At 45.0% G+C, this 26,540-nt stretch overlaps 1 protein-coding gene across 1 annotated transcript in view; it reads right to left on the reverse strand.

The window, feature by feature from the left end:
- The window catches only part of PXDN (peroxidasin), a gene marked incomplete in the record, with an annotated part of 235,630 nt that overhangs the window by 74,049 nt on the left and 135,041 nt on the right, over window positions 1–26,540 (reverse strand). Inside the window, 2 exon segments of the mRNA XM_078786805.1 lie at window positions 1,855–1,963; window positions 2,261–2,417. Coding sequence (XP_078642931.1) covers window positions 1,855–1,963; window positions 2,261–2,417 — 266 coding nt within the window.

Raw genomic sequence — 26,540 nt, forward strand, 5'->3', positions numbered from 1 at the left:
TTTCAATTCAACCACAAATTATTTCTGAGGTTTAAAGGTCAAGATAGGCCAGATTTACCAAATTGTCAATTTTCATCTGCTTGTCATGATATTTGAAGATGATTTACATGTTTGGTCTTTCAATTCAACCACCAATTATTTCTGAGGTCTAAAGGTCAACATAGGCCAGATTTACCAAATTGTCAATTTTCATCTGCTTGTCATGAAATTTGAAGATGATTTGCATGTTTGGTCTTTCAATTAAACCACCAAATATTTCTGAGGTCTAAAGGTCAACATAGGCCAGATTTACCAAATTGTCAATTTTCATCTGCTTGTCATGATATTTGAAGATGATTTGTATGTTTGGTCTTTCAATTCAACCACCAATTATTTCTGAGGTCGAAAGGTCAACATAGGCCAGATTTCCCAAATTGTCAATTTTCATCTGCTTGTCATGAAATTTGAAGATGATTTGCATGTTTGGTCTTTCAATTCAACCACAAATTATTTCTGAGGTCTAAAGGTCAATATAGGTCAGATTTACCAAATTGTCAATTTTCACCTGCTTGTCATGAAATTTGAAGATGATTTGCATGTTTGGTCTTTCAATTCAACCACCAATTATTTCTGCGGTCTAAAGGTCAACATAGGCCAAATTTACCAAATTGTCAATTTTCATCTGCTTGTCATGAAATTTGAAGAGGATTTGCATGTTTGGTCTTTCAATTCAACCACAAATTATTTTTGAGATCAAATTTGTTTCAGGGGTTTCGCAAGTACCGTGCTCTACGCGCCGTCTTTCTTGTCGGCTTATTCGTTCTCCAAATTAACAGATTTTAGAATCACATGAGATGTCATAACATAAATAACTAGAAAGTTCTCTAACTCGATACCCTAAAGGGTTCAAGTATACACTTCAATTTTAATAAAATTACAATTTTAAAGATCGTTTTAAAAAAAAATCCAGAAGTTTAGCACTACTGAAACAGTCTGATACACTTATTTAGGAGATTGAGGCTTTCTTGATCACTATAGAACCCCAGAATCAATCGGCATCGTGCATCGCCATATCGGTGGGCTGTTCTTCACCACGATGCTGCACCCTCTGACATGCTATTCCCACAGCTTGTATTCCCACAGCCGAAGTAATGCAAAACTGGAGTTTCTTGGAAGTATTATCAAGGTGATTTGTCTTCTAGAGTGTTGAAGTATATAATTCAATGTAGATAAAGGTTTAGAGGTTTAAAGACGTATGAATAAATAAATTCTGGGTTTTACTGCCGTTTTACCCAGCGTCTATTACATCACCCTATCCAACAGGTTACATTAGTGCTTCTTGCTTGTTGTTTGTGTCCTTTATAATGCCCTTAAAAACAGTATATTTCCTGTTTGGAATGTTTTTCTATTTTATTTAACTTCCAGGCAGGCAAAGTTAGGCAGACAGAGTAAAGATATTATCCCACTCTTCGCTCTGCATGTGCAATCAGAATGAATTCAGAGGGAGGGTACTGTAAAACTGCGAACTTGTCTTCCAATTTGTGTTCAAAATATAACATTCAATTTGAATGTGCTCCTCCATCATAAACTGATAATACAGACAGACAGACCTGAAACAATTGCTTAACCCTGTCTTGTATTTTTGTCAGCATACTTGTGCAAACGACCATTTTTAGTTGCATTTCATGCTGGAGAACGCACCGCACAGGTTGGAGCAAAACCAAAATGGTTTCCATTCCGTTCATTAACCTTAGCTCAAGTTCATGCACAATGCAAGTGCACACTGGAATGAGGCTTTCACCTGTACAGTCCTCGAGCTATGTCCGATCATGTCCGAATTGCAATATGAACCACGGATGACAGGTGAAACATTACCTGTTGAAAAGCTCCCTGCGAGTCGAATTTATTGCACTGTCCACGCTCCAAATAGCCTCTTGAATGGATGACTGAACAAAGCTGTCTCCACTTCTGTTTCCCTGAGGAACTGATATATGGAGACTTCATTATAAACATACACAAGGGGATTCTCATGTGTGTGACGTTAAGCAGAATTTTAGCCGTAGAGATGTTGACTCATGATCGGGATCACTTCCTAAAGGAAGCACACCTCCAGTTAAAGTGCTTTTAAAATAGCGATGTGCTAAGCCTTGTTAAACTGTTTTCAGAAAGCGCTCAAAGCTGAGACTAAATGTTTAAACAGCTTTTGCCTATTTGTTCCAATGAAGCATTCAGAGCCTGCCTCACACCGTGCGTGGTGTTGCAAGGTGCGCTCCGTTCCCACCTTGGACTGTCAGCAGCATGCTGGTAGAAGCATAGCCCACGGGGTTTCTCGCGATGCATTCATAGCGACCTCGGTCGGCCGGGCCAATGTCATGGATTGTCAGGAATCCTTCAGGGGTGATGTCGAACTTCCCACTGGCAGTGAGTTGCACGCCATCCTATACAACACGAGCGTACACTCCATGAGTCAAAGGTCACCGCTTCTTTATCCACATTTTCTTACATTTGTAAACCTTTACTCCCCAACTATATCCTTCCATGCTCTACTGTCCAGTCCTTCGAGACAGTGTTCCACCGTCACCTCATCACCTCTTTATTTGGATTAAAAAGGAGTTTAGAATTTGTGGGATTATATCTGATTATACCCCTGTCCATATATACCTCTGCTGATTAGCATTATAACAGTTCTTGCGTCTCTCTACAATACAAAAATGTTTGACAGTTGCTACGCAGCACCAAATTACCAGAGATCTTAGACTGCGCATGCGTGTTGGACCGTTGGGCCCACATTTGATGTGCAAAAGTATTTTCACATGAGGAAGTTCAATGGGACAATAAAAAACTTTCAATTCTTAATTTAGATTGAAATGAAAACATGAAATACGGACTGAGCGAGTACCATGATGTATGATGCACGCATCAGGTGCAACAGAGAACTCGTGATGTAAATCAATCACATAAACGCGGCACAACGGTCGTTCATACATCTACCTGTATTTATGACTTTGCTTATTTATGATCGGGAACCCAACTTTCAAAACTGTTTTCTTCTTCGAATTTGTATTAAATTTCTCGCGGATATTGGCAGGATTGCGCAGGCTTGATGAGCCAAATGGCTTCCTGCGTTGAATTTTCTTGTGAGTGGTTCTGTTCTGAGGCATCTTGCCACATCAGTGTCCATTGCATGTGTGCAAACTAATTTATTTACTACATAACTGTCAAATATTGTGATGAAAAATTTTTTTTGTCGCATTCAACCAACTATATATTGTGTGTTAATTTGGTCATTTTGTTACGTTTCTTTTGACGAGCCATCTGTTGCATCGTTACTTAATCTCCAAGTTTCCAAAAGAAATACAAAGTTAATGCAATACAAAAAAATACAAAAAATACAAACACGTCAAAGTTGATTTTCATCTGGAAAAAAAAGTGTTTTCACATGTTTTTTTGTTTTTTTTGTATACAAGATAAAGGCTCGTGTAAGAGATAACATTAATCACAAAAAAAAAAAAACGGACACATAAAACATAAGATAAAGGGAGCCGGAGACAAAATGGGGAGAGAGAGGGAAGCACACAAGTACAACATTTGAGAGCAGGGACATCGGGAGATCTGTGGGAGGGAGAGGGCTTGGGGAGAGGAGGCACGGGAAGGGATTGAAGAGAGTGAGGGACTTTGTTCCAGAGGCGGGAGAAAAGAGGAATGAAAGAGTGAAATAAAAGGAATTAAATTTAAAAAGAGGAATTAAAAGAATATCAGATTTGAAATACACACCAAAATATGTCAGTAATTTCATCTTTGAAAGGCCACATCCACATCAACATTGATCTCATTACAACATTAATAAACCTAAACTTCCACCCTGACTATGAGGCACAACAGCGTCAGATGATAATGCCAACAACAAAAACCCGAAGCGTATCAACAAATAAACCCCCAAGACTGAATGATTTTTTACCTCCTAAATCCGTCCTGTTAAAGTCTGTTGTTAAAGGCTTAACGGGTGAGGTATGTGGCCTGAGATCTTAAGGTCCTGAGTCCAAGCCCACACCATGCCACGATAACACCAGGTGAGTTGACTAATCCTGCAATCCTTGCAAAGTCAGGAAAACGAGTAGCAGCTCTTGAATAAGGTGAGCCATATTCAATTATCCTGCATCGGAGTGGCGACTGTGCTCCCTACTAGGATTGTGCTCCCTCGGCAGAACCTGTGCTCCCTATGGCACGCATGTGAAGGGCCATCCATCATCCAAAACCTTCATCCATCAATGATCATCCATCAATGCTTCCACTTCCGAGAGTATGATATCTTTTTACCGTCGAAAAGATTCCCATGTTCACCTGAGTGCAACCACCAGTTTACAACTCATTCTTTCCAGTTGTTCAGGAGAGCGATGAAGTAAATCAAGCACACAAACAGTATGATATTATCATATAATAGTTTCCCCACTTCTACAATGTTTATGGTTTTCATGTAGAGAATCGGTATGAACCACCTTTAGAGGCCATTTTTCCCCACAGAGCAGGAGTTGGCCTTTTTTCGGGCACCCTGGTCCCCTTTTTGTAGCAATGTTTTACAGCCGGATGCCCTTCCTGGCATCGCCTCGAGTCGCCTCTTCCGACACACAGGGAATTGCCAGTGAACTGGTACTCAATTTGCCGACTTCGGAAGGATGACAGGCTGAGTCAACCCCCCTGGTGTTAATTCAACGATCGACCGCAATTCGAACGCAGGATCCTAGGATCCCAAGCCGGCACCCTAACCGCTAAGCCAACACCAGGCCCTAACCGCTAAGCCAACACCAGGCCCTAACCGCTAAGCCAACACCAGGCTTTAGAGAATTGGTATACTGGATTTAATTATGACCCTCACCACAAGCGGCACAATACGATAAACATTTACACAGAGAACGTGCATCTCCTACTACTCCTCCCACATCCCTCCAACATGCAACCTGAATCCTCATGGTTGGAGGGTCGGAGGTCTGGGTAGCAGGGTATGGTTGGTTAATGGAAGGGAAATGTTGAAGGTGTTTTATTAGAATGGCAGGAGCTTGAGCTGAGCTATAAGAACGGAAAGAGCTTAAATCTACGTTGCATGGTGAATTGTACATCATAGTTGCTGAAAGTGAGACGTGGTTTAGTAAGAAATCAAAATGTAAGACTGGAATTAGATGCTACAGTTTATAGATGTGATAGGAAAGAGAAAAATGAAGATGTGGCAATCTGGATGAAAGACAGTTTTGTATGGAGAGAACGACATGACATTCAGGATGGACTTAATGTACCGGTACAGGATTCTGTGTGGATTGAGATTAGAGATTGCAAGAATATGATTGCAAGATTGCAAGAAATGTCTCTCCGAAAGGACCGACTGGAAAACCCTCCCATCTACTTTCTCAACAATCCCCTCCAAGAAGTTCTGTCGCTCAAGCTTTTGGGTCTCACTATCTGCCATGATCTTTCTTGGGAAAACCACATTTCCAAGCTGGCCTCCAAAGCCAGTCGCCGACTGGGCATCCTCCGTCGTGTGAAGTCCTTCCTTGGCACACCTGAGCTCCTCGCCACATAGGGTAGGGTGGGGCAAGAGGCCCAGTAGGGGGTCAAACGCCTACCCACAATATATACTAAACCACGTGATGCAACGAGCCCTATGATGCCTTGCGAGCTTCCTTCCGCAAACATCCTTTCCCGCCACGACGGCGACACAGGCAGAGAAAGCGGTACGTTTCTCAGATGTTTTTCTTTGTTTTCGTCCTGTTTGTTGTAAATTTCATACTTCATTTGTTCAGTACCATCATCTAAATAGCAGAAGAAACAGAACGTCTCTACTTTTTCTTGTTATAGGGATCTGTTAGCTATCTGTTGATGCCAGACTAAACTAGTTGCCTCCCTTGCTTTAAGTCAGATTTCCAAAGATAAGATTTGTAACAGATTGGGGGTCAAACGCCCACTGGGATGTTGGGGCAAGACGCCTAATGTGCCCCTCATTCCACTGAATGTAATACCGACTTGACTTGAAATGCTAGAGTACTGCATGTCTGTCTGTCTGTCTGTCTCTCTCTCTCTCTCTTTCTCTTTCTCTCTCTCTCTCTTTCTGTCTCTCTCTCTGTCTCTCTCTCTCTCTCTCTCTCTCTCTCTCTCTCTCTCTCTCTCTCTCTCTCTCTCTCTCTCTCTCTCTCTCTCTCTCTCTCTCTCTCTCTCTCTCTCTCTCTCTCTCTCTCTCTCTCTCTCTCTCTGCTATGCTAGTAAAAGTGACTATCATTTGAATATATTCCGCTAAGTTATGAATAAAAGAAATTATGATTTAGAGACTGAATCATTTTTAAACACTTGTCAACAGATACATGATGGTGAGAACATACAAAAGGAAGACAGAGAGGGGCAATTATGGCCAAAGCAACTTGTCTGCAGCCTTGACAGCAGTGAGCGAGGGACTTCCACTCATTCGTGCCCGCAAGGACTTTGGTGTTCCGGCACGTACCCTACGAAGGCACAGAGACCAGCAAGTAGCAGCACCTGGTGTGCTGAATTTTGGGAGATATAAGAACGCCCTTCCTCCTGAGATCGACGCGCAGCTGAAAGCACATGTAACGGAGATGCAGAGGCGACTGTACGGTCTGAGGATGCGGGACATGCAGCGTCTAGCGTTTGATGTTGCGGAGAAGGCTCAAATTAGCCACCCTTTCAACAGAGAGTCCCGGATGGCAGGAAAGGACTGGGTCCAGAACTTTCTCTCCCGTCACGACCTCACCCTCAGGCAGCCTCAAGCAACCAGCATAGCGCGTGTTGTGGGCTTCAATAAACCCAGGGTCCAGGGTTTCTTTGACCACTTCAAGGAGTGTTTGACAGCTGAAGACTACACCCCTTCAAGAGTGTGGAACATGAATGAGACAGGGCTGACAACTGTTCAAAAGCCCGGGAAAGTCATGGCCACAAAAGGTGCTCGACAGGTCGGCAAGGTCACAAGTGGTGAGCGAGGAGTTCTGGTGACACTTGTGTGTGCCTGCAGTGCAGCTGGTGTCTTCCTACCTCCAATGTATATTTCCCCCCGTAAGCGAATGGTGGACACCCTCATGAAAGATGCTCCGCCACAATCTGTTGGGTACGCAAGTTCAAATGGCTGGACAGATTCAGACTTGTTCATACTTTGGCTCCGCCACTTTGCTAATTTCACAAACGCCTCCCTGGACAACCCGCAAATCATTCTCCTTGATGGACATCACAGTCACAAGACTCTTGGAGCTATCGAGTTTTGGCGGGCGAATGGGATTGAGCTACTCACCTACTCACCACTCCCCTCACAGTACTCACAAGCTGCAGCCACTTGATCGCACTTATTTCAAGCCACTCAAAAGTGCTTTCAATGCTGAACCTGATAGTTGGATGGTGGCCAACCCAGGACGACGTATCACAGTCTATGACATGGCTGGTCTGTCACGGAAAGCGTTTCTACGCACAGCGTTGCCCGAAAAGGCAGTGAATGGCTTCAAGACTTGTGGCCTTTGGCCATTTGATCCAAATGTGTTCACCGACGCCGACTTTGAAGGGGCATTGGTGACTGATGAGCAGATGTGTGGGCAAGAAGCAAGTACCCCTGACCAGCCATCCTCAGGAGATGTAAGTTCACCAGTTGTCATGCAGCCAACCATGTCAGACCCAGGTGAACTTCTTCCTGAAGAATGTGAATCCACCCCAGCAAATTCCTCAATCTGTGTTGAAGACAGGCAAGACCAAGTACCATCTCCCTCACCTTCTTCATCTGACAACGGAATGCAGGTGATACCGACGTCTGGTGATGGCCGATGTTTTTTCCGCAGTTTAATCATTGGGATGGACTCAAAGTTACAAACAGCGGAGAGATCAGAGCATGGTTCATTGAGAAATCAGGTACTAGAGATGTTTGAGAAGAGTCAGGCAGATGGACGTCACGCAAAAGTTATTGCACACATGTGTGAAAATTATGATGACTTCAAAGACCTGGACGTCGAAACCATCAACGCAGACCTGCCCAGATGGCTCCGATACTCATCCATGGAGCATCGAATCGATGCCATGTCGGATCCATTGTCCCTGCCGGGCAAGCTGGAGATCACCGCCACCAGCAAAGTCCTTCAGAAACAAATCATAGTTTACAACTGGGATAACGTTGTGGTTCAACGTTATGGAGACGTTGACAGACACCACCAGCCCCTGATGGTGCAGTTCACCAGTGTTGGTCAGGATGTCGGGCACTACAACTGCATCATTCTGCCCAGCCTGCGACCAGAGCGACTAACAACAGAAGTTGGAAGTGAGGCGCCCACGTCACAGCCGCCAATCCCCCAGCCATCCACATCTTCTACCAGCACAATCAGGGAAATAATCCATGGGCTTTCTCCGCTGCCCAAAATATCAATCAAGAGGCCAAGAGCCAGAAAAACAGAGTCAGCAGCCGTGCTAACCTCTTCGCCATACAAGGCAGCACTAGAAGAGAAGCAGGCAAAGAAGAACCCCAAGAAAAACTCAGACAAAGCACTAGAAGAGACGCAGGCAAAGAAGAACCCCAAGAAAAACTCAGACAAAGAACAAAAGCAGAAGAAGAAGAGAGTGCAGCAAACAAACCCCACAAACGGCAAAACGAGGAAGCAAGGAGAAGAGAAAGAAACAAGTAAGGAGGAAGACTGGCCTTGTCTTATATGCTGTGAGGAGTACAGCCATGCCAGACCCAGGGAGGTGTGGGTGCAGTGCCAGTTGTGCCTTCATTGGGCACATGAACAATGTACGCCAGGACTGGCCCAGTTCCTGTGCCCAAACTGCGAGTCGGATGTCTCGGACTGACATGTGCCCATGACTGTTTGAATTTGACCAAGTCACAATTCATGACATTTTGTATTTACAGTGAAATTTCCTCTATGTAGGAGACTATGTTTTTCTAGTCAGACGTTAGTATTATCTTCTTTTTATGTAATTCGGAAGTAAGGGGCAAAACGCTCACTTCTCAGGGGCAACACGCCCACAGTAAGCGTTTTGCCCCAACCTGGTGGGCGTTTTACCTCCGGCATGGGGCAAAGAGGCCAAAAAAAATAAAAAAATTTCACTTCTTGTTCTTTTTCGTTTTTTTCTATCTTGGTGTGCTTGTGCTATTATGTAGCGCTAATGTGTCCTTATTGTTTGCATTTACTTTTAGTTCTCTATAGCTGCAACAGGAGCAGATATCAGCAATCTTGCTTAATGGGGGCGTCTTGCCCCACGCTACCCTACAAGGCTTTCATCCGCAGCTCAATGGAATACTGCTCTCCCCTCTGGGCTGGTGCTCCTGCCTCACACCTAGCTCGTCTTCACGCTGTTGAAACCAAAGCGTTCAGAATCATTGGAATCTCCTGCGATGAAGTTAATTCCGAGGGCCTTTCACTCACTCACCGCAGGCAGGTTGGTGGTCTTTCTGTCTTCTACCGACTCCTCTCTGGCCTTGCCCCCCCCCCCCCCCCAGTTCTCTCTGTGCTCTGTCCCCCCAATATTCCTTCATGTCGCACAAGATCTGCCTGCAACCCTCTTATGGTTAAACTGCCAAAATCTAGGCTCTCTGCTCACCTTCACTCTTTCATTCCCCTTTTCTCCCGCCTCTGGAACAAACTCCCCCACTCCCTTCCATCCCACTCCTCCCTCCAGGTCTTTAAAACAGCCGTTCGCCACCATCTCTTATCTTCCCCCATCCAAAACCTTGATCTTTTCTACCCCCGCTAATTCACCCCAGATACACTTTTTTTTTTTTTTGAGATTCCAACTTCTTTCCTGGAAGTCCTTGCAGTGTTCATATGTTTTATACCTCTCCCACCTCCCCCCAAGCCCTCCCCCTCCCACATTTCTCCCGATGTCCCTGCTCTCAAATGTTGTGTTTGTGTCCTTCCCCCTCTCTCCCCATCTTGTCTACCGCTCCCCTTGTTTTTTGTGTTTTATGTGTCGGTTTCACTTTTTGTGTGATTAATGTTCGCTCTTTCACGAGCCTCGATCTTGTATAAAAAAAAATAAAAAAAATTGTAAGCTCCTTGTAGGATGCTTTTATAGGGCTCCCAGTGTGATGGAAGAGGAAAGAGGGATACGTGAAGAATTCAGAAAGGTATGTGATAAGGGAAGACGTTTGATTATGGGGATTTCAGGGATATATTAGGTCTAGGAACAGGGGAAAGGCAGAGTGGATGAGGATTTTCTATCTGTTGTCCAAGATTGTTTTTTAACCCAATTTGTAGATAATTCCATGAGGGGGAGTGCAATGTTCGACTCCTTTTAACTAACAATCCTAATGTAGTGGAGGAGGTGGAGGCAGGGGAGCATTTGGGATCAAATGACCATAACATAGTGTGTGCAAGGATTCTGTTAAGAGTTAGAGTTCAGGATAGTAGAGAAAGGCTATTGGATTTCAGGAAAGCAAACCTAGAGGGTATGAGGAGAGAGTTGGGTGATGTAGATTGGGAGAAGCCAACTCGAGGACAATCAGCATCAGAGAAATGGGAAACCTTCTAGGAGGAAATGTGCACAAAGCAGGTTAAGCAAAAGAGTAGATCGGTTTAAATCGGAGTACCTTGAAGCAATGGAGATAGAGTGGTACAGGTATATTGGTATAGGACTTGTAGGTAGCTTGCATGTGGCTGAGTGATGGTGTTGGTGTATTGCAGGCCTCATCCTTCATCAAATTTATTTGTAATCCTTGTAGTTTGGATTTCACGGTTTGTGCTCTAACAAAGTCCACTTTAACAGTATATAAAGGGTAATGTTGTCTGGGTGGATGGGTGCTCCCCCACTACTTTTGGCATTGCCTTTTGTGGTGTTCAGTCAAAGTAGGAACACATTGCTCCGTGGTTAAGGTCGAGGGCATTCGTTCCACCAAGTCAGCTTTATAAGCCGATTCTTACGCTCGTGGTTAACTGGGCGTGGCAGAAGTTAACTCCACCCCTTTAGTCCCGAAGCTGTTGCATATGGCAAGACTATGTTGGTAATTTCACTCAAATCATGTCATTCAAAGAGACTCAGCACTGGTTTTGGGATTTGAACCTGCGGGTCTCAGCACCATGAACCGTGTGCTGGCTACACAAAACAGGACAATTTCTCTTTTTTTTCACACCTACATAATATTTGAAAAGCAATGGCTTCTCTACACCGACTGTGTGGTCTGCAAGCACAGAATTCGTGTCTGGGGATGTCACCAGGCTGTCTGTCTTTCTGATGGACACAGGAGGAAGCCGTTTGGCCCATCATGCCTGTGCTTCACCCACACCCCATTAATTCAGTCCATCAGTTTATCCGGACTTATAATAACAATAAAACGGTGTCATGGTTACTGATGAAGGTTCCAGAAGCGTGTTGCTGGGAAGAGCCAGTTTCATTATCTGATCGTGATTTGCAAGGAGAGCTAAGTGTTTCATCCCATTTATAAACGGCATTTATAGATTTATGTTGATTGTGTAAACAAACCGTTTTTTCAAAATTAATTTGCCTTGCGATTAAAGGCTAAGATTGCTCTGCAGACAGGTGTGCCAAAGACGGAAGAGCCTAATTTTTCAGGTGTTTGGTAGGCCTATTGTGCCACATGTTATTTCTCTTTTATTATCTTTGCAAGCCTGCATGTTTGATCTCTTGTCTCCATGCATTCACCCTCCTCGCGGACACACGATAAGGAGGATAAATGAGTGTAGCTAAGCAGATAGCTGTCTCACCAAGGCGAACGAGAGAGTAAGAACGAGTTAGGTCAGAGGTCATTTCATCAGTGAAACTTCAAGCATTGCAATAAACGAAATGAATAAAAATAAATAAATAAATGAACTCAGCAAAATAACACTAATACATTTCTATATTATTATTGCAGTACCATTTCATTGTTTGATGAAGTCAATGGCCTAATAGCTACCATTAAATGAAATCGAAAAACTCAATTCAAGTCACACAATCTGCTGCACAGGTTTTGGTGAAATTGGAGGAAAATTTAAAGGCAACACAGGAAGGCTCCTGTCACTACTGATTTTACCCCAGCCCATACCCCACCACTCATGCCAGGACCTGCACCCCCACTACCCAGTGACCCGGGCCTCCTACCACCATGAACTGCCGAGACCCCGAAGGCCTGTGGCCCGAACCCCACCCTTCCTCCTCATTCCAAAGCTCATCCGCCATTACTCCTGCAAGCCCAGCCATGCACTGCTTAACCCTTTCCATCTTATCGACTAACATATCAGAGGCTTCCTCTGAAATCTTGCTGATCTCTCCCTGGAGGTTGCTCCCTCATGGCTAATTATGACATCCATCTAACAGAAACTGTTCTTCAACGTGATGTCCCAAACTCATTAATCTCCCACCCTGGTTGTGTTTTTGACTGTTTTGCGAGACTTAGTTTCCTCCACAAATTACGGAAACTGCCAAACGGCCTGATATCACCATCTATTCGGCAGTAACTAAGAATGTCATCAATATTGAATTGACAGTCCCGATGGAGGAGAACTTGTCCAATGCATATGCCAGAAAGAAAGGCAAATACGAAGACATGGTAGCTGATTGTGAACATAGAGGATGGTCTGTAAACTACTTTCCAGTAGAAATAGGTAGTAGAAGATTTTACAATACATCTTTTAGTAAATGTCTTACCCTTTCAGGCATCCCAAAAGGAAAGAGGAGGATTATTATGGACACTGTATCCAAAACGGCCCTTAGAGCGAGCTATGTCATCTGCCTATGCAGAAGCTCAAAGGCCTTCAGACAAATATAATTACTGCCCACACCAGAAATATGCTCTGAAGGAAGAGGGACGGTTGAGCGCTCATAAAACCAGTTTGTGCGTTTTGAACATATATATATATATATATATATATATATATATATATATATATATATATATATATATATATATATATATATATATATATATATATATGTACACTACATGACCAAAAGTATGTGGACACCCAGACAGCAAACATCTCATTCCACAATTAGTGGCATTAATATGGAGTTGGTCCCCTCTTTGCTGCTATAACGGCCTCCACTCTTCTGGGAAGGCTTTCCAGATGATGGAACATTGCTGCGGGGATTTGCTTCCATTCAGCCACAAGAGCATTAGTGACGTCGGGAACTGATGTTGGGCCATTAGGCCTGGCTCGCAGTCGACGTTCCAATTCATCGCAGAGGTGTTCGATGGGGTTGAGGTCAGGGCTCTGTGCAGCCCAGTCAAATTCTTCCACACCGATCTGGACAAACCATTTCTGTATGGACCTCGCTTTGTGCACAGGGGCATTGTCATGCTGAAACAGGAAAGGGCCTTCCCCAAACAGTTGCCACAACGTTGGAAGCACACAATCGTCTAGAATGTCATTGTCTGCTGTAGCGTTAAGATTTCACTTCACTGGAACTAAGGGGCCTAGCCGAACCATGAAAAACAGCCCCAGACCATTATTCCTCCTCCACCAAACTCTACAGTTGGCACTATGCATTCGGGCAAGTAGCGTTCTCCTGGCAACCGCCAAACCCAGATTCATCCGTTGGACTGCCAGATGGTGAAACGTGATTCATCACTCCAGAGAACGCATTTCCACTGTTCCAGAGTCCAATGGTGGCGAGCTTTACACCACTCCAGCTGATGCTTGGCATTGCGCATGGCGATCTTATGCTTGTGTGCGGCTGCTCGGCCATGGAAACCCATTTCATGAAGCTCCCGGCGAACAGTTGTTGTGCTGACGTTGCTTCCAGAGGCAGTGTGGAACTCGGTAGTGAGTGTTGCAACTGAGGACAGGCGATTTTTATGCACTATGCGCTTCAGCGCTTGGCGGTCCCGTTCTGTGAGCTTGTGTGGCCTACCACTTTGCGGCTGAGCTGTTGTTGCTCCGAAACGCTTCCACTTCATAATAACAACACTTACAGTTGACCAGGGCAGGTCTAGCAGGGCAGAAATTTGACGAACTGACTTGTTAGAAAGGTGGTATCCTATGACGGTGCCACGTTGAATGTCACTGAGCTCTTCAGTATGGCTCATTCTACTGCCAATGTTTGTCTCTGGAGATTACATGGCTGTATGCTTGATTATATATACCTGTCAGCAATGGGTGTGGCTGAAATAGCCGAATGCACTAATTATAAGGGGTGTCCGCATACTTTTGGTCATGTAGTGTATATATATATATATATATATATATATATATATATATATATATATGTGCTGTTGGACCCCGCTATTCGCGGGTTCCGCGTATTAACGGGTGATAAAATGCGACCTGTTTCTCTATTCGCAGAAAAGTGTCCCGCAAATTCAGGGGGTTTATTTTCTATTCGCGGTCATGTTCCGCAAAATCACATTCTCCCCCCCCCACCCCCCACCCCCACCCTATTCGCTGCTGTGTTCTGCGAATTCACGATTTTCTTTTCCTATTGGCGGCCATGTTCCGTGAATTCGCGTTTTTTCAGGGGCGCAAAAAAAATGTTCATGAGCCGTTAGCTTCACATACGGTATTTATAAAACCTTCGCGGGTTATTATAGACATTCGTGGGATTTGCCTCACCATTCACGGTTTTGCCTCGCCATTCATGGTTTTGCCTCACCATTCACGGTTTTGCCTCGCCATTCACGGATTTTGCCTCTCTATTCGTGGATTTTCGTGACTCGGGAGCCTATCCCCCCTCAAAATATATACACTCAAATGGATATATATATATATATATATATATATATATATATATATATATATATATATATATACATATATATACAGTATATACGTATATGTATATATACTGTATATATATATATATATATATATATATATATATATATATATATATATATATATATATATATATATATATATATATATATATGGATATATATATATATATATTGTTGTGGATATGAGAATTGTGTTTTTTTATTGTGTAAAATATCACCCTCCTTCCTCCATTTGTTGTGTATAAAGGTCAAAGGTCGTTCCCATAGTTATTCCATATACAATCACGTAGCAAATCATAGATTTTTTCCTTTGTTCAGTAGTTATCTCCTTATTATGTGTATTAGGTTAAGGTTCTGTCTTCCCACTAGTTAACACTCCATTGCACCGAATTCAAATAAGGTAGAATCCCCTTTCAATTGCCCCCAAAACGCAATTGCCAGCAGCGTTCGCTGCCCTTTGGCTGGAGCTCGCTCAAATCACCCCAAACTCCATTGAGCATGAGGTCATCTCGGAGAGGAAGATGGGAGGAGCCAGCCCAGCGCCAGGAACAAGGCGTGGCCTTGCCAACGCCTCCTCTGGGGGCGGGATCGGTGGGCACTCGCAGCCAATCAGGGCCGAGGCGAGCTCGCCGATGGGCGTGTCCTGGAGGCCGGCGGCTTGATCGCCCCAGGGGCAATAAAAGCGCGCGCGGAAGCTTTTGGGAGAGCTCAGCTCAGACAGGGAGAGAGAGAGATGCGGCAGATGAGCCCAGAGGAGTACCACGAGCAGTACCAGCAACTTTGACTCCCCCCCAGCAGCTTTGACTCCACCAAGCAGCGTTGGCTCCACCAGCAGCTTTGACTCCACGAAGCAGCGTTGGCTCCACCAGCAGCTTTGACTCCACCAAGTAGCATTGGCTCCACCAGGCAGCTTCGACCTGTTATCCCGCGGGAACCAGGATCGGTGGCATCGGTGGCCGTCGAGGTCCAGCCCGACGTCCCGTGTGGGATCAAGCCCGAACCATCTGCCCCAGCTGAACCTTCCTCTCTCCTTCCAGTCCTTCATTCCTGCCATTCCATCCTTCTGTGTACGTGAGTTTGTTCTGTGTGTCTTGTCCTGGGGTATAAGTTAAGCCTGTTTAGTTAAGTTAAATTGCACTGTGTCCTTCTGGTACGTCCCTCTTTCTGCATTATTTTATTATCCTTCCTTCTTCCTTGGTTTCTTTCATTGTGTAAATAGTAGTAAATAAATCATAGTCGTATTTCCTACCTTTGTTCTGCTTCTTCTTCACATCAGTGTCGTCTTAGTGATTTCCTTCATTGAATACCTGTGGCACGATTTGGCCAACGTTCAAGGATCGGGTCTAGTTTCTGTTAATAGTTCGTGCCGCGGTTGCTAAAACCGCTCGGCAATTAACATCTGTCCGCGGTACGAACGGGGCTGTGCACCGGCCTTTCCGGAGGTCTCTGGGCAGCGTCAGGGACCACGTCGGTCAGTTATAGAAGAGGAGATTAATCCCCCATCTAAGGGAACAGAGGCCGACGTTGGGTGGATTTTCGTGACTCGGGAGCCTATCCCCCCTCAAAATATATACACTCAAATGGAGTATACACACACACACACACTAGCAGGGTTTGTTTTGTGGACGTCTGTATTGTTGTGTTTTATTTGCTCTCATACCCTGAAAGGGGTTGAAGAGTCAATCAAATTAAATTCTTAAGGATACCCATCTCCAACAGGTTTGTAGATGTCTCACCTCAAATGAGCAATTTTTTGGAGCGTGTATTGCTAGAAACGTGAATTCAACACAAAGTGGTGATGTGGACAGTGACAAATGGTACATGTTTACCTTGTAGACACAATGGCAGTCTGCTCAGTAGAAGAACGATCATTTGTGATTAACATTGGCAATGCTTGTGTGTTGTAAAGGTTAAAATGCCCTAATTACCTCCATGAAATCGAATGAGAACGCCCCAACTCAGTATTAAAGTATAAGATTAGATAAGAAGACATACATACACAGTCCTGGCCAAAAAAATTGACACCCTTGCACTTTTTTCAAATAATGCACCATTTCTTCCAGAAAGTTGTTGAAATAAAAAAAACATTTTGGTATCCACATATGTATCCTAACCCTAACCAGTATTTCTTTCGTTTTCAGTGGAAGAAAACAAAAAAGCTGAAAAAATTACAAAATCTCAGCTTATACCACACAGAAATCCTAAAATAGACCGGACAATATTAATGGCACCTTTCAGAAGTTATTAGAAATAATTAGATTTCAAGCAAGTGATTCGCCTTTCATTTGGAATTGAACTCACCTGTGGTGAGTTGCAGGTGCCTGAAATATAAAAATCACTCATTGAACCAGTTTGAATAGAGAAAAGGAGTCATTCTGCTGTTTTGTGTCACTGTGTGCACTGCAATGAGCATGGAGAAAAGAAAGAAAACAAGAGAATTGTCTGAGGAGGTCAGACGCAAGATTGTAGACAAGCATGGACAATCTCAAGTCTACAGGTCCATCTTCAGAGACCTTGATGTTCCTGTGTCCACCATACGCAATGTTATCAGGAAGTTTAAAGCCCACGGCACTGCAGCCAACCTCCCTGGACATGACCGCAAGAGAAAACCTGATCGAAGATTGCAGCTAAGGATTGTTTGAATGGTGGAGAAAGCACCTCGATCAACTGCCAAACAGATTCATGTTGACCTTCAGACACAACGTTCGACAGTTTCAACTCGCACCATCCGTCGTCAACTCAATGAAAGGGGGTTCTATGGTAGGAGACCCAGGAGGACCCCACTGCTGAGAGAGAGGCATAAGAAAGTCCGACTGGAGGTTTCCAAAACACACCCGAACAAGCCAAAATCCTTCTGGGAGAATGTCCTATGGACAGATGAGACCAAATTAGAGCTTTTTGGAAAAGCACATCATCTCCATGTTTGCAGAAAACAAAATGAAGCATTCAAAGAAAAGAACACCTTCCCTACAGTCAAACATGGAGGAGGTTCAGTGATGTTTTGGGGTTGCTGTGCTGCCTCTGGCACTGGGTGCCATGAATATGTGCATGGCATCATTAAATCAGGAGATTACCAAGGCATTTTGGAGTGCAATGTTCAACCCAGTGTCAGAAAGCTGGGTCTCCGTCAATGTTAATGTGCCTTGCAGCAGGAAAATGACCCCAAACACACTTCAAAAAGCACCCATGAATGGTTCAAGACAAATGCTGGACTGTTCTCAAGTGGCCAGCAATGAGTCAGATCTAAATCCCATTGAACACCTGTGGGAGATCTGAAAACAGCAGTTGGGAGAAGGCACCCGGCAAATCTGGGAGAACTGGAGCAGTTTGCACAAGAAGTGTGGGCCAAACTGCCAGTAGAGAGCTGCAGGAAGCTCATTCATGGCTGTTGGAAGCGCTTGACTGAAGTTATTTTGTCCAATGGCTGTGATACCAAATATTAAGTCTCGGGTGTCAATAATTTTGTCAATGCCATTTATTTTTTATTTTCTGATGCATATTTATTATTGCTATTAATATATATATATGTATGTACATATATATTTTTACCATATTGACACATTCAATTTCAATATTGTTATACAAGATAGTTTTCATACAAAACAGCAAATATCACTTTTGGAATATTTTCCTGCATTTTCTGAAGAAATCTAGTTGGGGATGTTGTCTCATGCATTCTGAAATGTTTCCTGTAATTCATCTTTTGATTTCAGTTGTTTTTCGGTTTTCTTCCTGTGCAAATAATCCCAGACAGCTTCCATGACGTTAAGGTCAGTTGATGCAGAGTTCCTGACTGCTTTTATTTGTAAACATGTTTTGCAGTGTGTTTGGGGTCGCGTTGTCGTGCTGGAAAACAAAGATGTCGCCAATTATCCTCCTTCCTGATGGGATATTATAGGATCTTCTTGTATTTATCAGCATTCATTCTTCCTTCGCTTCTTACCAAATCACTTATGCCCACAACAACCCTAAGACCCATCTAGAGCGCTTAAGACCTCATGCAACCCTAATACCCCTTTAGAACACTTATACCTCTGAGACCCTTTAGATCCTGTTCGACCCTTTAGAACCCCAAATACCCTTAGACTCCTTTCTACCCTTTGCCCTTTAGACACGTTTTAGACCTTTTAAGACCCTTTATATCCCTCCAGACAATTCCGACGCTTTCGATTTGAAATTACACCCCCGTGACCCCTTTGAAACGTGACCCCTTTTGAAAACGTGACCCCTTTGACCTTTTAAGACCCTTTCAACACTTTAGAGCCATTTCGATCCTTTAGAGCCATTTAGACCTTTTCAGACCCTTTGATCCTTACACCTATCGACCTTTAGACATTCAGATCATTTGGCCTTTGCAACTTTTCAGATTTTTCAGATGGACCTAACCCTAATACTAACAAAGCATCAGACTAAATAAAAGCTACTATAACAATATCCCCCTTGCTGATAGTGCCCAATTGTTGCCCCACTGCACCACTGTCAATTTAACTTTACTCTTCCACGAACTTTACTCTTCCACGAACTATTATCTTGTCGAGGAAAAAAAAGCATTTCAAAACGGATATTTTCTATCTTGCATGAAAATGGTGATCACACCAAATATTGAAATTTCAGGCATTGGTATTATAAAATACAATTCATTTTTGTTTCGTGAATAAAACATGATTGTTATAGTAGCTTTTATTTATCAAAATATGCCAATGTGACAATAAAATTTCTTATTATAAAGGTGGCTTTAGACTTTGGGAAATCACTGCATATACATATTGTTGCGGTTGTGCCATAAAGGCAAACCCCCTATAATTCGTTGCACGACAACATGTAGCCTGCAGTAGTTAGTTATTTTCTATTGAATGTAAAGATTAGCCCTTTCCCATTGTGTAGTAATAAAGACCAAATATGCGTTGAGTCAGGCAGGATGTCAAGCCTTTGTGGCTGGAAGAAGCCATTACTAATGTGCAGGAAGGCGTGGCCAGAAGCACAGGCCCACATGACCAGTGAGGAGGCGGGAACACCTCGCCATGATGCGACAAGCCTCAGCCAATGGGAGGCTCTGGAACATTTTGAAGGGCGTGGGCAGGTCTGATAATAGCCCATGTGGAGTGCATTATCACTCTCTTGGCTTTGTATTTTCGCTGCGCACAGGACGACCTCCTGCTCTGTCTCTCTTTGCCTCGTGGACGACACGATTCTCTTTGCCTGGGATTTTGCCACGTGGACGACACCCTGCTCTGGACTCTCTTGTTTTAGCTCCAACGACACGTGTTTTGGCCTTTATTCTTTGTCGACACCAATCGCTTCTGCGCCGATCTTTTGCGCCATCTGGCTGACCTGCAAGCGTTGGCCTTTCGACACGACTCACCTGAGCTGAAGTTGTCTGCCTGCGTGGCAGCTCGTCCCACCTGGACAGAATTTACCTCATCCAGGCTGCTCGTCACGATCGAGCCGCGAACCGCGCACACCAGACCATGTGGTCACCAGCGAGGCAATTCCAGCACATACATCGGTACGCCCATAACCAGTGTCCATTTTCCCTGTGTGTGTGTGTCAAAGTGTGAAGGCACCAAGTCGGGGTTATTATTAGGTAATAATTGAAAAGCTGAATCTTCGTCTCTGTTTCTCTGTGCCTTCAAAATAAAAGGCTGTATATTTTGTTGTTACTTTCCAACCTGTTCGGTACGTCTTTTTTCCATTGGCCTAGCATCATCCGGGACCGCATTTGGCTAGACTCAGGTCCATAAATCTCATGAGGTAACGCCGCTTTCCACACCATGCAAATCCGCTCGGCACACAATTGAATAAGGTGTGTGAAAGCGAGGGTTTGATCGCGCGGTTCTTTGGCATTCGCGTGGACCCTGATCTGTGCACCTTGAAGGTATTCGTGGGCACCACGGGCACCAAATTCAGGAGGGCACCACAGTGTGGGCAATGGGAATTTGGGTTCTTAGAACCACATAGTTTAAAGAAGGCCGATTGGCAGGGTACGACCCCGGGTAGTTTAGATGTGCAATGTTATTAGTGTAGTTAGGATGTGAGATCCCTTCACACCATCCACAGCCATTCACCGAGGAGGACAAGCTTTACACCAAGGCTCTGTAAGCTGTTTGGGTAGTAAGACGCATCATGACGTGAGTGAGACATTGTTTTGTTCGATCCCTTCCTTCCTGGGAGGGATTTGGAGACGAATTTGAAGTTAGAGGCGGGTATGGGAGACAAGACGTAGAGACGGATTCTAAATACAAGGGGGGCTAGGGTAGTGTCGCCAACGGTGGGGGGGTACAGACGCTTAGGGACGAGCTTGCTCCGCTCCCTCTGCCGCGTCCCTCGCACCGCACCAGGTATGGTGGTGCCTGGTCACCTTGTTTTTCGTTTGCCACTGTCTGCTTTTCCATTTGCTTGTTGCGCCTTGTCTTCCCTCCCCGCCCCAGGATGATTTGGAGGCCGACCTGTGCAGAACCTTGCGGACAAGTCATTTTGCACCCATGGACCACAAGCCTTGTGGCCCCGCACCTCTGCTGTGCAGCATCTTGCTGCAATTCACCTTGCACCTTCCGACCACCTGTTGAGTGGCACTGACGCCACGCAGTTGGACCATGTGATGAGTGGCCCTGCTGACAAAAAAAAAAGAAAGTGTGTGCAATTGTGTGCCATTTGTGAAGATGTGAAGATTTAGATGGCCCTGATGTCCAAATGGCCTGTATGCCGGTCAGGGCCAGCCGGTTTTTGTTAGCCCGCACACACAAGACAAGAAGATGCAAGCAGCAAGTGCCTAGATTTCCTTCCTCCATTTCTTTTCCCAAGTGCAGGTCCTGGGTCATAGTATTGTAAATAAAGGTTAAGTTTTGTGCTTGTAAATATAAGAATGTGCCCACCGGCTATGTGTTTAGTTTATAAAATTCCAGAAATACACGGATAGTTGTGGGTGTGAGTCGGTTAGAGTAGCTGCTCAATGCATTAGGAGGGACATATCTAGTGTAAAGAATGTCGCACACATGGGTTAGAATAAATGTTAGGGAGATTACATCTATGTGTCACATTAATAGTAAATGTAAATTGAATGCTAGACTCTACCAGTCGTTCCGACTGAGGTCGACTCGGGACGAGGCTGGTCAGAGAGGGGGGTCGTGTTGTGGTTTTTGGAATAAAGGCAACCCCCCTTTTAGTTAGATGCACCACAACATGTAGCCTCGATTAGCCAGTTATTTCTTATTAAATGTGAAGTATAGTCTCCTTCCCAGTGTTAGTATGTGTTGAGGCAGGTAAAGTAAGGGTAGGCCTCTTGGAGCCTGGAATGCCATGTGGTGGGCCTAGGGCAAGTCTAACAGGCCTGAGGGAGGAGCTGGAGGGCGTGGCTGGTAAGCAGCAAACAGCCAATGGGAGCTAAAGGGGAGTGGCCAACAACGGCGACCAATGAGAGCTAAAGGGGAGTGGCCAGCAACGGCGGCCAATGAGAACTAAGGGGAGTAACTGATGAGGGGCTATCACGACACGTGACCCCCGGCGGCCAGTGGAGGCCCATGGAACATTCTAGTGGGGCTCCGCGGGGATATAAGACCCGGCCCGGACCCCCAAACTCGCTCTCTGCTGCCCCCGTTCTCCCTGGCTCTGGTCTCTCTTTTGCCCCCGCTCTCTCTTGGGATTCAGGCTCTCACAGGACGATCTCTCTCTTGGCCCTGGACTCCTATGATCTCCCTTCCTGGACTCCCTGCACGTGCGCCTTGCCTCGCTGGCTTCGGGACGCGCTGCGTGGATTCCCGTTCGTGCACGAATGAGGCCGACGTCCCTGCCGTGAACATCATCGAGGGGAAATGCCCAACAAGCCATCCAGGGCGAGCTGCACTAAGCGGCCACGCTTTGTGCGTGTCCTCTTGTTCCTCCCCTTCCCCGAGCGAGTCAGAGGGCCCTTGTCTGGCAAACGTAAGTAAGGACTGTTAAGTTTCTCTTCTGTGTCTCATTTCTCTCACCAGTGTACATTTGTGAATAAACCTGTGCTTGTTTCCAACTTGGCCGTTTTCGTTCCTTCACCATTGGCCTCGCATTGCACGGGATAAAACCACTCCATCGGGTTCATAGTAATTAACGGCACGAGTTACGCGACACGCAAACCGCTCGGCGTTAAAGACCAGCGTGACTCGTGTGAGGTCCAGCCCCCGTCCGCGCAGCGGCATGTGTATCGAAGGTACCTGGGTTGTGACCGGAAACCCTTCCACGCGCTTGCTGCAGGTTTGGCGGAGGGAATTGCTCAGCAATCCGCCCCCACGAGTGTAGAGTGGGTAACGGCCTCGTGGACTCGAAGCTCGATGGGGAGCAGGGCTTAATCCCCCCTCAGTACGTCGACAGGCTCAAGATCCGCAACAATATATATATATATATATAATATATATATATAATATATATATATATATATATATATATATATATATATATATATATATGTATATATATATATATATATATATATATATATATATATATATATATATATATATATATATATATATATATATATATATATATATATTGTTGTGGATATGAGAATGGTTTTTTTTTTTGTTGTTGTTGTAGTGTAAATTGTTGTAAAGATCACCCCTTGTAAATGTCATGATTCCTTGTAAATACCTCCGTAGTGTAAAGATAAAAAGGGCGTCTCGGTAGTTATTCCATAAACACCACATTGCAGGACCCGATAAACCCCTTGTTCAGTAGCTTATATCTTATTATGTGTCTTAGGGTAAGGCTGTGTCTCCCATTAATTTAAAGACTCCATTGCACCAAGTGAAATAAGAGTAGATCCCCTTTCATTTCATTTCAATGGCCAACTGCATTTTGGGCGGTTTTCTTCAACCACCATTGGCCACGAGGCAGGGTTGGGGAAGAAAGGCGTGTCTCCACCTCGTCATAAGAGGGGAGGAGTGAGCCAGCCCCGAACAACCAACCGAGCACGAGGGGTTTGGTTTGAGAGGGCGGAGGAAGAGCGATCGGGGAGGTTCGCAAAGGTTCAAGGGTGGGGCTATATATAACCCATGAGAGACGCCCCCACGAGAGATGCGCTTTTACAGAGACAAGGAGATGAGTCTGAAAAGAGAGGTCCATGACAAGAGCTGAGTTGGTCGTCAGGGGTGGTCAGTGGTTGCGTTGAGTGGTTGTGTTGGAGAAAGAGTGGTTGGACAAAAGAAAGAGAGAGGAGAGAACCCGCCACGCCAGACCCCCCACCAGCGCGTCGGCTCCGACCGTGATCCGACCCGTGATCCGACCCGTGATCCGACCCGTGATCCCATGCACACGACAGGATCGGTGGCATCAGCGGCCGTCGAGGTCCAGCCCGACGTCCCGTGCGGGATCAAGCTCCAGCCAGCTCCGTGCCGTCCTCCCCCTCCAGCCACACACCTCCTTCCAGCCAATCCACCCTGCAATTCCCCGTGTGAGTCGTCTTTGTTTGTTCTGTCCTGGGTAGTAACTAAGTCTGTATAAGTTAATAATTTGCACTGTGTCACCTGCGTCTCATGTCCCTGTACATAATCGTGACTGCTCCTTTTTGCTTATGTGTAAATAATAATAAATCCCGTTACTCTTCTGTACGTCTTCTTCCTCTTTGCATTCGGTCGCTTTAGAGTTTTCCAGATTGAGTAGCTGTGGCGCGATACGGCCGACGTTGGGTGAATCGGGTCTAGTGGGGAACAACTGTTCGGCCGTGGTTATACCTCCGCTCGGTAAAATAACATCTAATCCGCGGACCGTAATAATATGTATATATATATATATATATACATATATATGTATATATACATATATATATACATATATATATACATATATATATATATCTATCTATATATATATATATATATATATATATATATATATATATATATATATATATATATATATATATATATATATATATATATATATATATATATATATGTAGGGAGCTGTAATGCCCCTCCCCCTTTGTTGATCCTTGCTGCTTTACCAATTACCAAGTATAACCAATTATATGTTTTGTTTTGACTGATTGCTGTACTCTTTTATAATACTTAGTCCTTTCTTGTGCATTGAGGATGTGTAATATCCTAATAAGGAGTTCTGTGCTTGTGAGCTCTTGGCCTGTGTGGGCACAATCTCTTGTTCCCCTTCCCTGGCCTTGGTTGCAGCTTTTATCTCTCTGCCTGCTTCATAACTTTGCCAATATCCTGTGGGTTGACACATTTATGAGTGTCCCCTCCTTTTGTACTTTCCCAACCAAGGTTTCTATACAGAAAGTTGTAAACATGTTGCCACATATGGCTGACCATCTCCTTATCTGAGCTAACCTATGAGTGGCCTTGGATGAGCTTCCTCTAACTAACTGAACAACAGGATGGGACTATGGTGGGAGGGCCAATGAGCCCATTCTGTCTCTGTATCTTGTGAGCTAAAACCACACCCGATATTCCTTATATAAAGCAAGTTCTAATCGAATTATTTCAGAGCATCTTGTTGTAGTGTTGGTCATTTTGTGTGAGCTTCCTGCGACTCCCTGTTCTCCGCAAGCTTGTGTATCGAGTTCTAATAAATATATCCGTTGCTCCTTTCTCTGAGTCTTCTGAGTCCCAAGTTCTAAGTCCCAATCCGACAAGTGGTGGCAGCGGTGGGATCAGTCTGTGCGGTCCGGGACGCGGTCCCAGGCAAGTGAGTGGTGAGACCAGCTGGCAATTGATCCGGGTCAGGTGAGCTGTGGTTTTCTTTTGTTTTTCCTTTTCAGCCTGGGGGTCAGTCCAAATTGTAACCCACTCTCTTGCTCGGGTGCCGTTTGTTCCGTTCCCTGCTCAAACCTGATCCACGAACCTAAATTTAAATACGGACCGCTTGGGTCCCGGAGCAACTGACTGTTTATGGACTCGTCAGGGTAACGTTACGTAAGGGGAAGTGCCCCATGTTGGGCGCCTGTGGATAAGGAGTAATAGATCTCTGGGTTGTGAGGGTAAGGATAAGGGCGGCATCCCGATCCGAGGCCTACCCGGGAGACGTTGGAATTATAAGTAAGGTTAGCAGTATTATAAGGGCGTAGGACGCCAGGAGAGTATAGTAAGGGTAGGTTAGACGGCTGAGTAGGCGGGCGATCCTCTCAGGAGAGTAGGTAGCGTGGCTGTACCGTGAGGCGGGCGATCCTCACGGGTACAAGGCTGCGAGCCTCTCAGAGTTAGGTAGACGGCTGTACCGCGAGGCGGGCGATCCTCACGGGTACAAGGCTACGTCGGTAAACTAAATTTTCCTAGGATGGGGAACAGGATGGGTAATAAGACTGTAAAGGCAGGTGAACCGCTTAGAAATACCCCAGCATTTTTCATGTTTCGGAGGTATGGCTATGATGCTGCGAGACCAGGGAAGTCATGGGTTGCGCTGACTAAGGTTTAGGTGAACCGTGGCCCGAAGGAGGGTCTTTTGCGCTGGAAAAATTGGACGCGTTGTATGAGGCATTAGAAAAGTTGGAACAGGCCACGAAACACTTCCCGCCTGACTATTGGAAAGTCTTTGGTTGGTGGAAGGAAGAAGCGATGAAGCGACACGCAAAGTCGAAACAGGCCAGCTTGGCTGGTGAGGTAACAAAACTCAAGGGACTGAGGAAACAGGCGAATAAAGTGCAGGATGAAGCGATTAAAGAAATAGAGAGGCAGGCCAACGCGCGACTGATGTCGCTCGTTGAAAACCCAGACCCTGCGGTAGGGGAAGTAGTGACCAATCTACCCTCCCCAGCCCCAGACCTAAGCCCTGTCCCGGGGTTTCAGGCACCACCTATCCTTTCTGCGCTCCCGCCACCACCTCCCTGTAACCCCGCTACCATCGCGCCCCCGATACCCCAGAACCACCCGAGCCAGGGAAGTCCGTTTGCACAACT

This window comes from Myxine glutinosa, chromosome 11 (genome assembly GCF_964187855.1).
Source record: "Myxine glutinosa chromosome 11, kmMyxGlut1.1, whole genome shotgun sequence".
NCBI classification, from domain to species: domain Eukaryota; kingdom Metazoa; phylum Chordata; class Myxini; order Myxiniformes; family Myxinidae; genus Myxine; species Myxine glutinosa.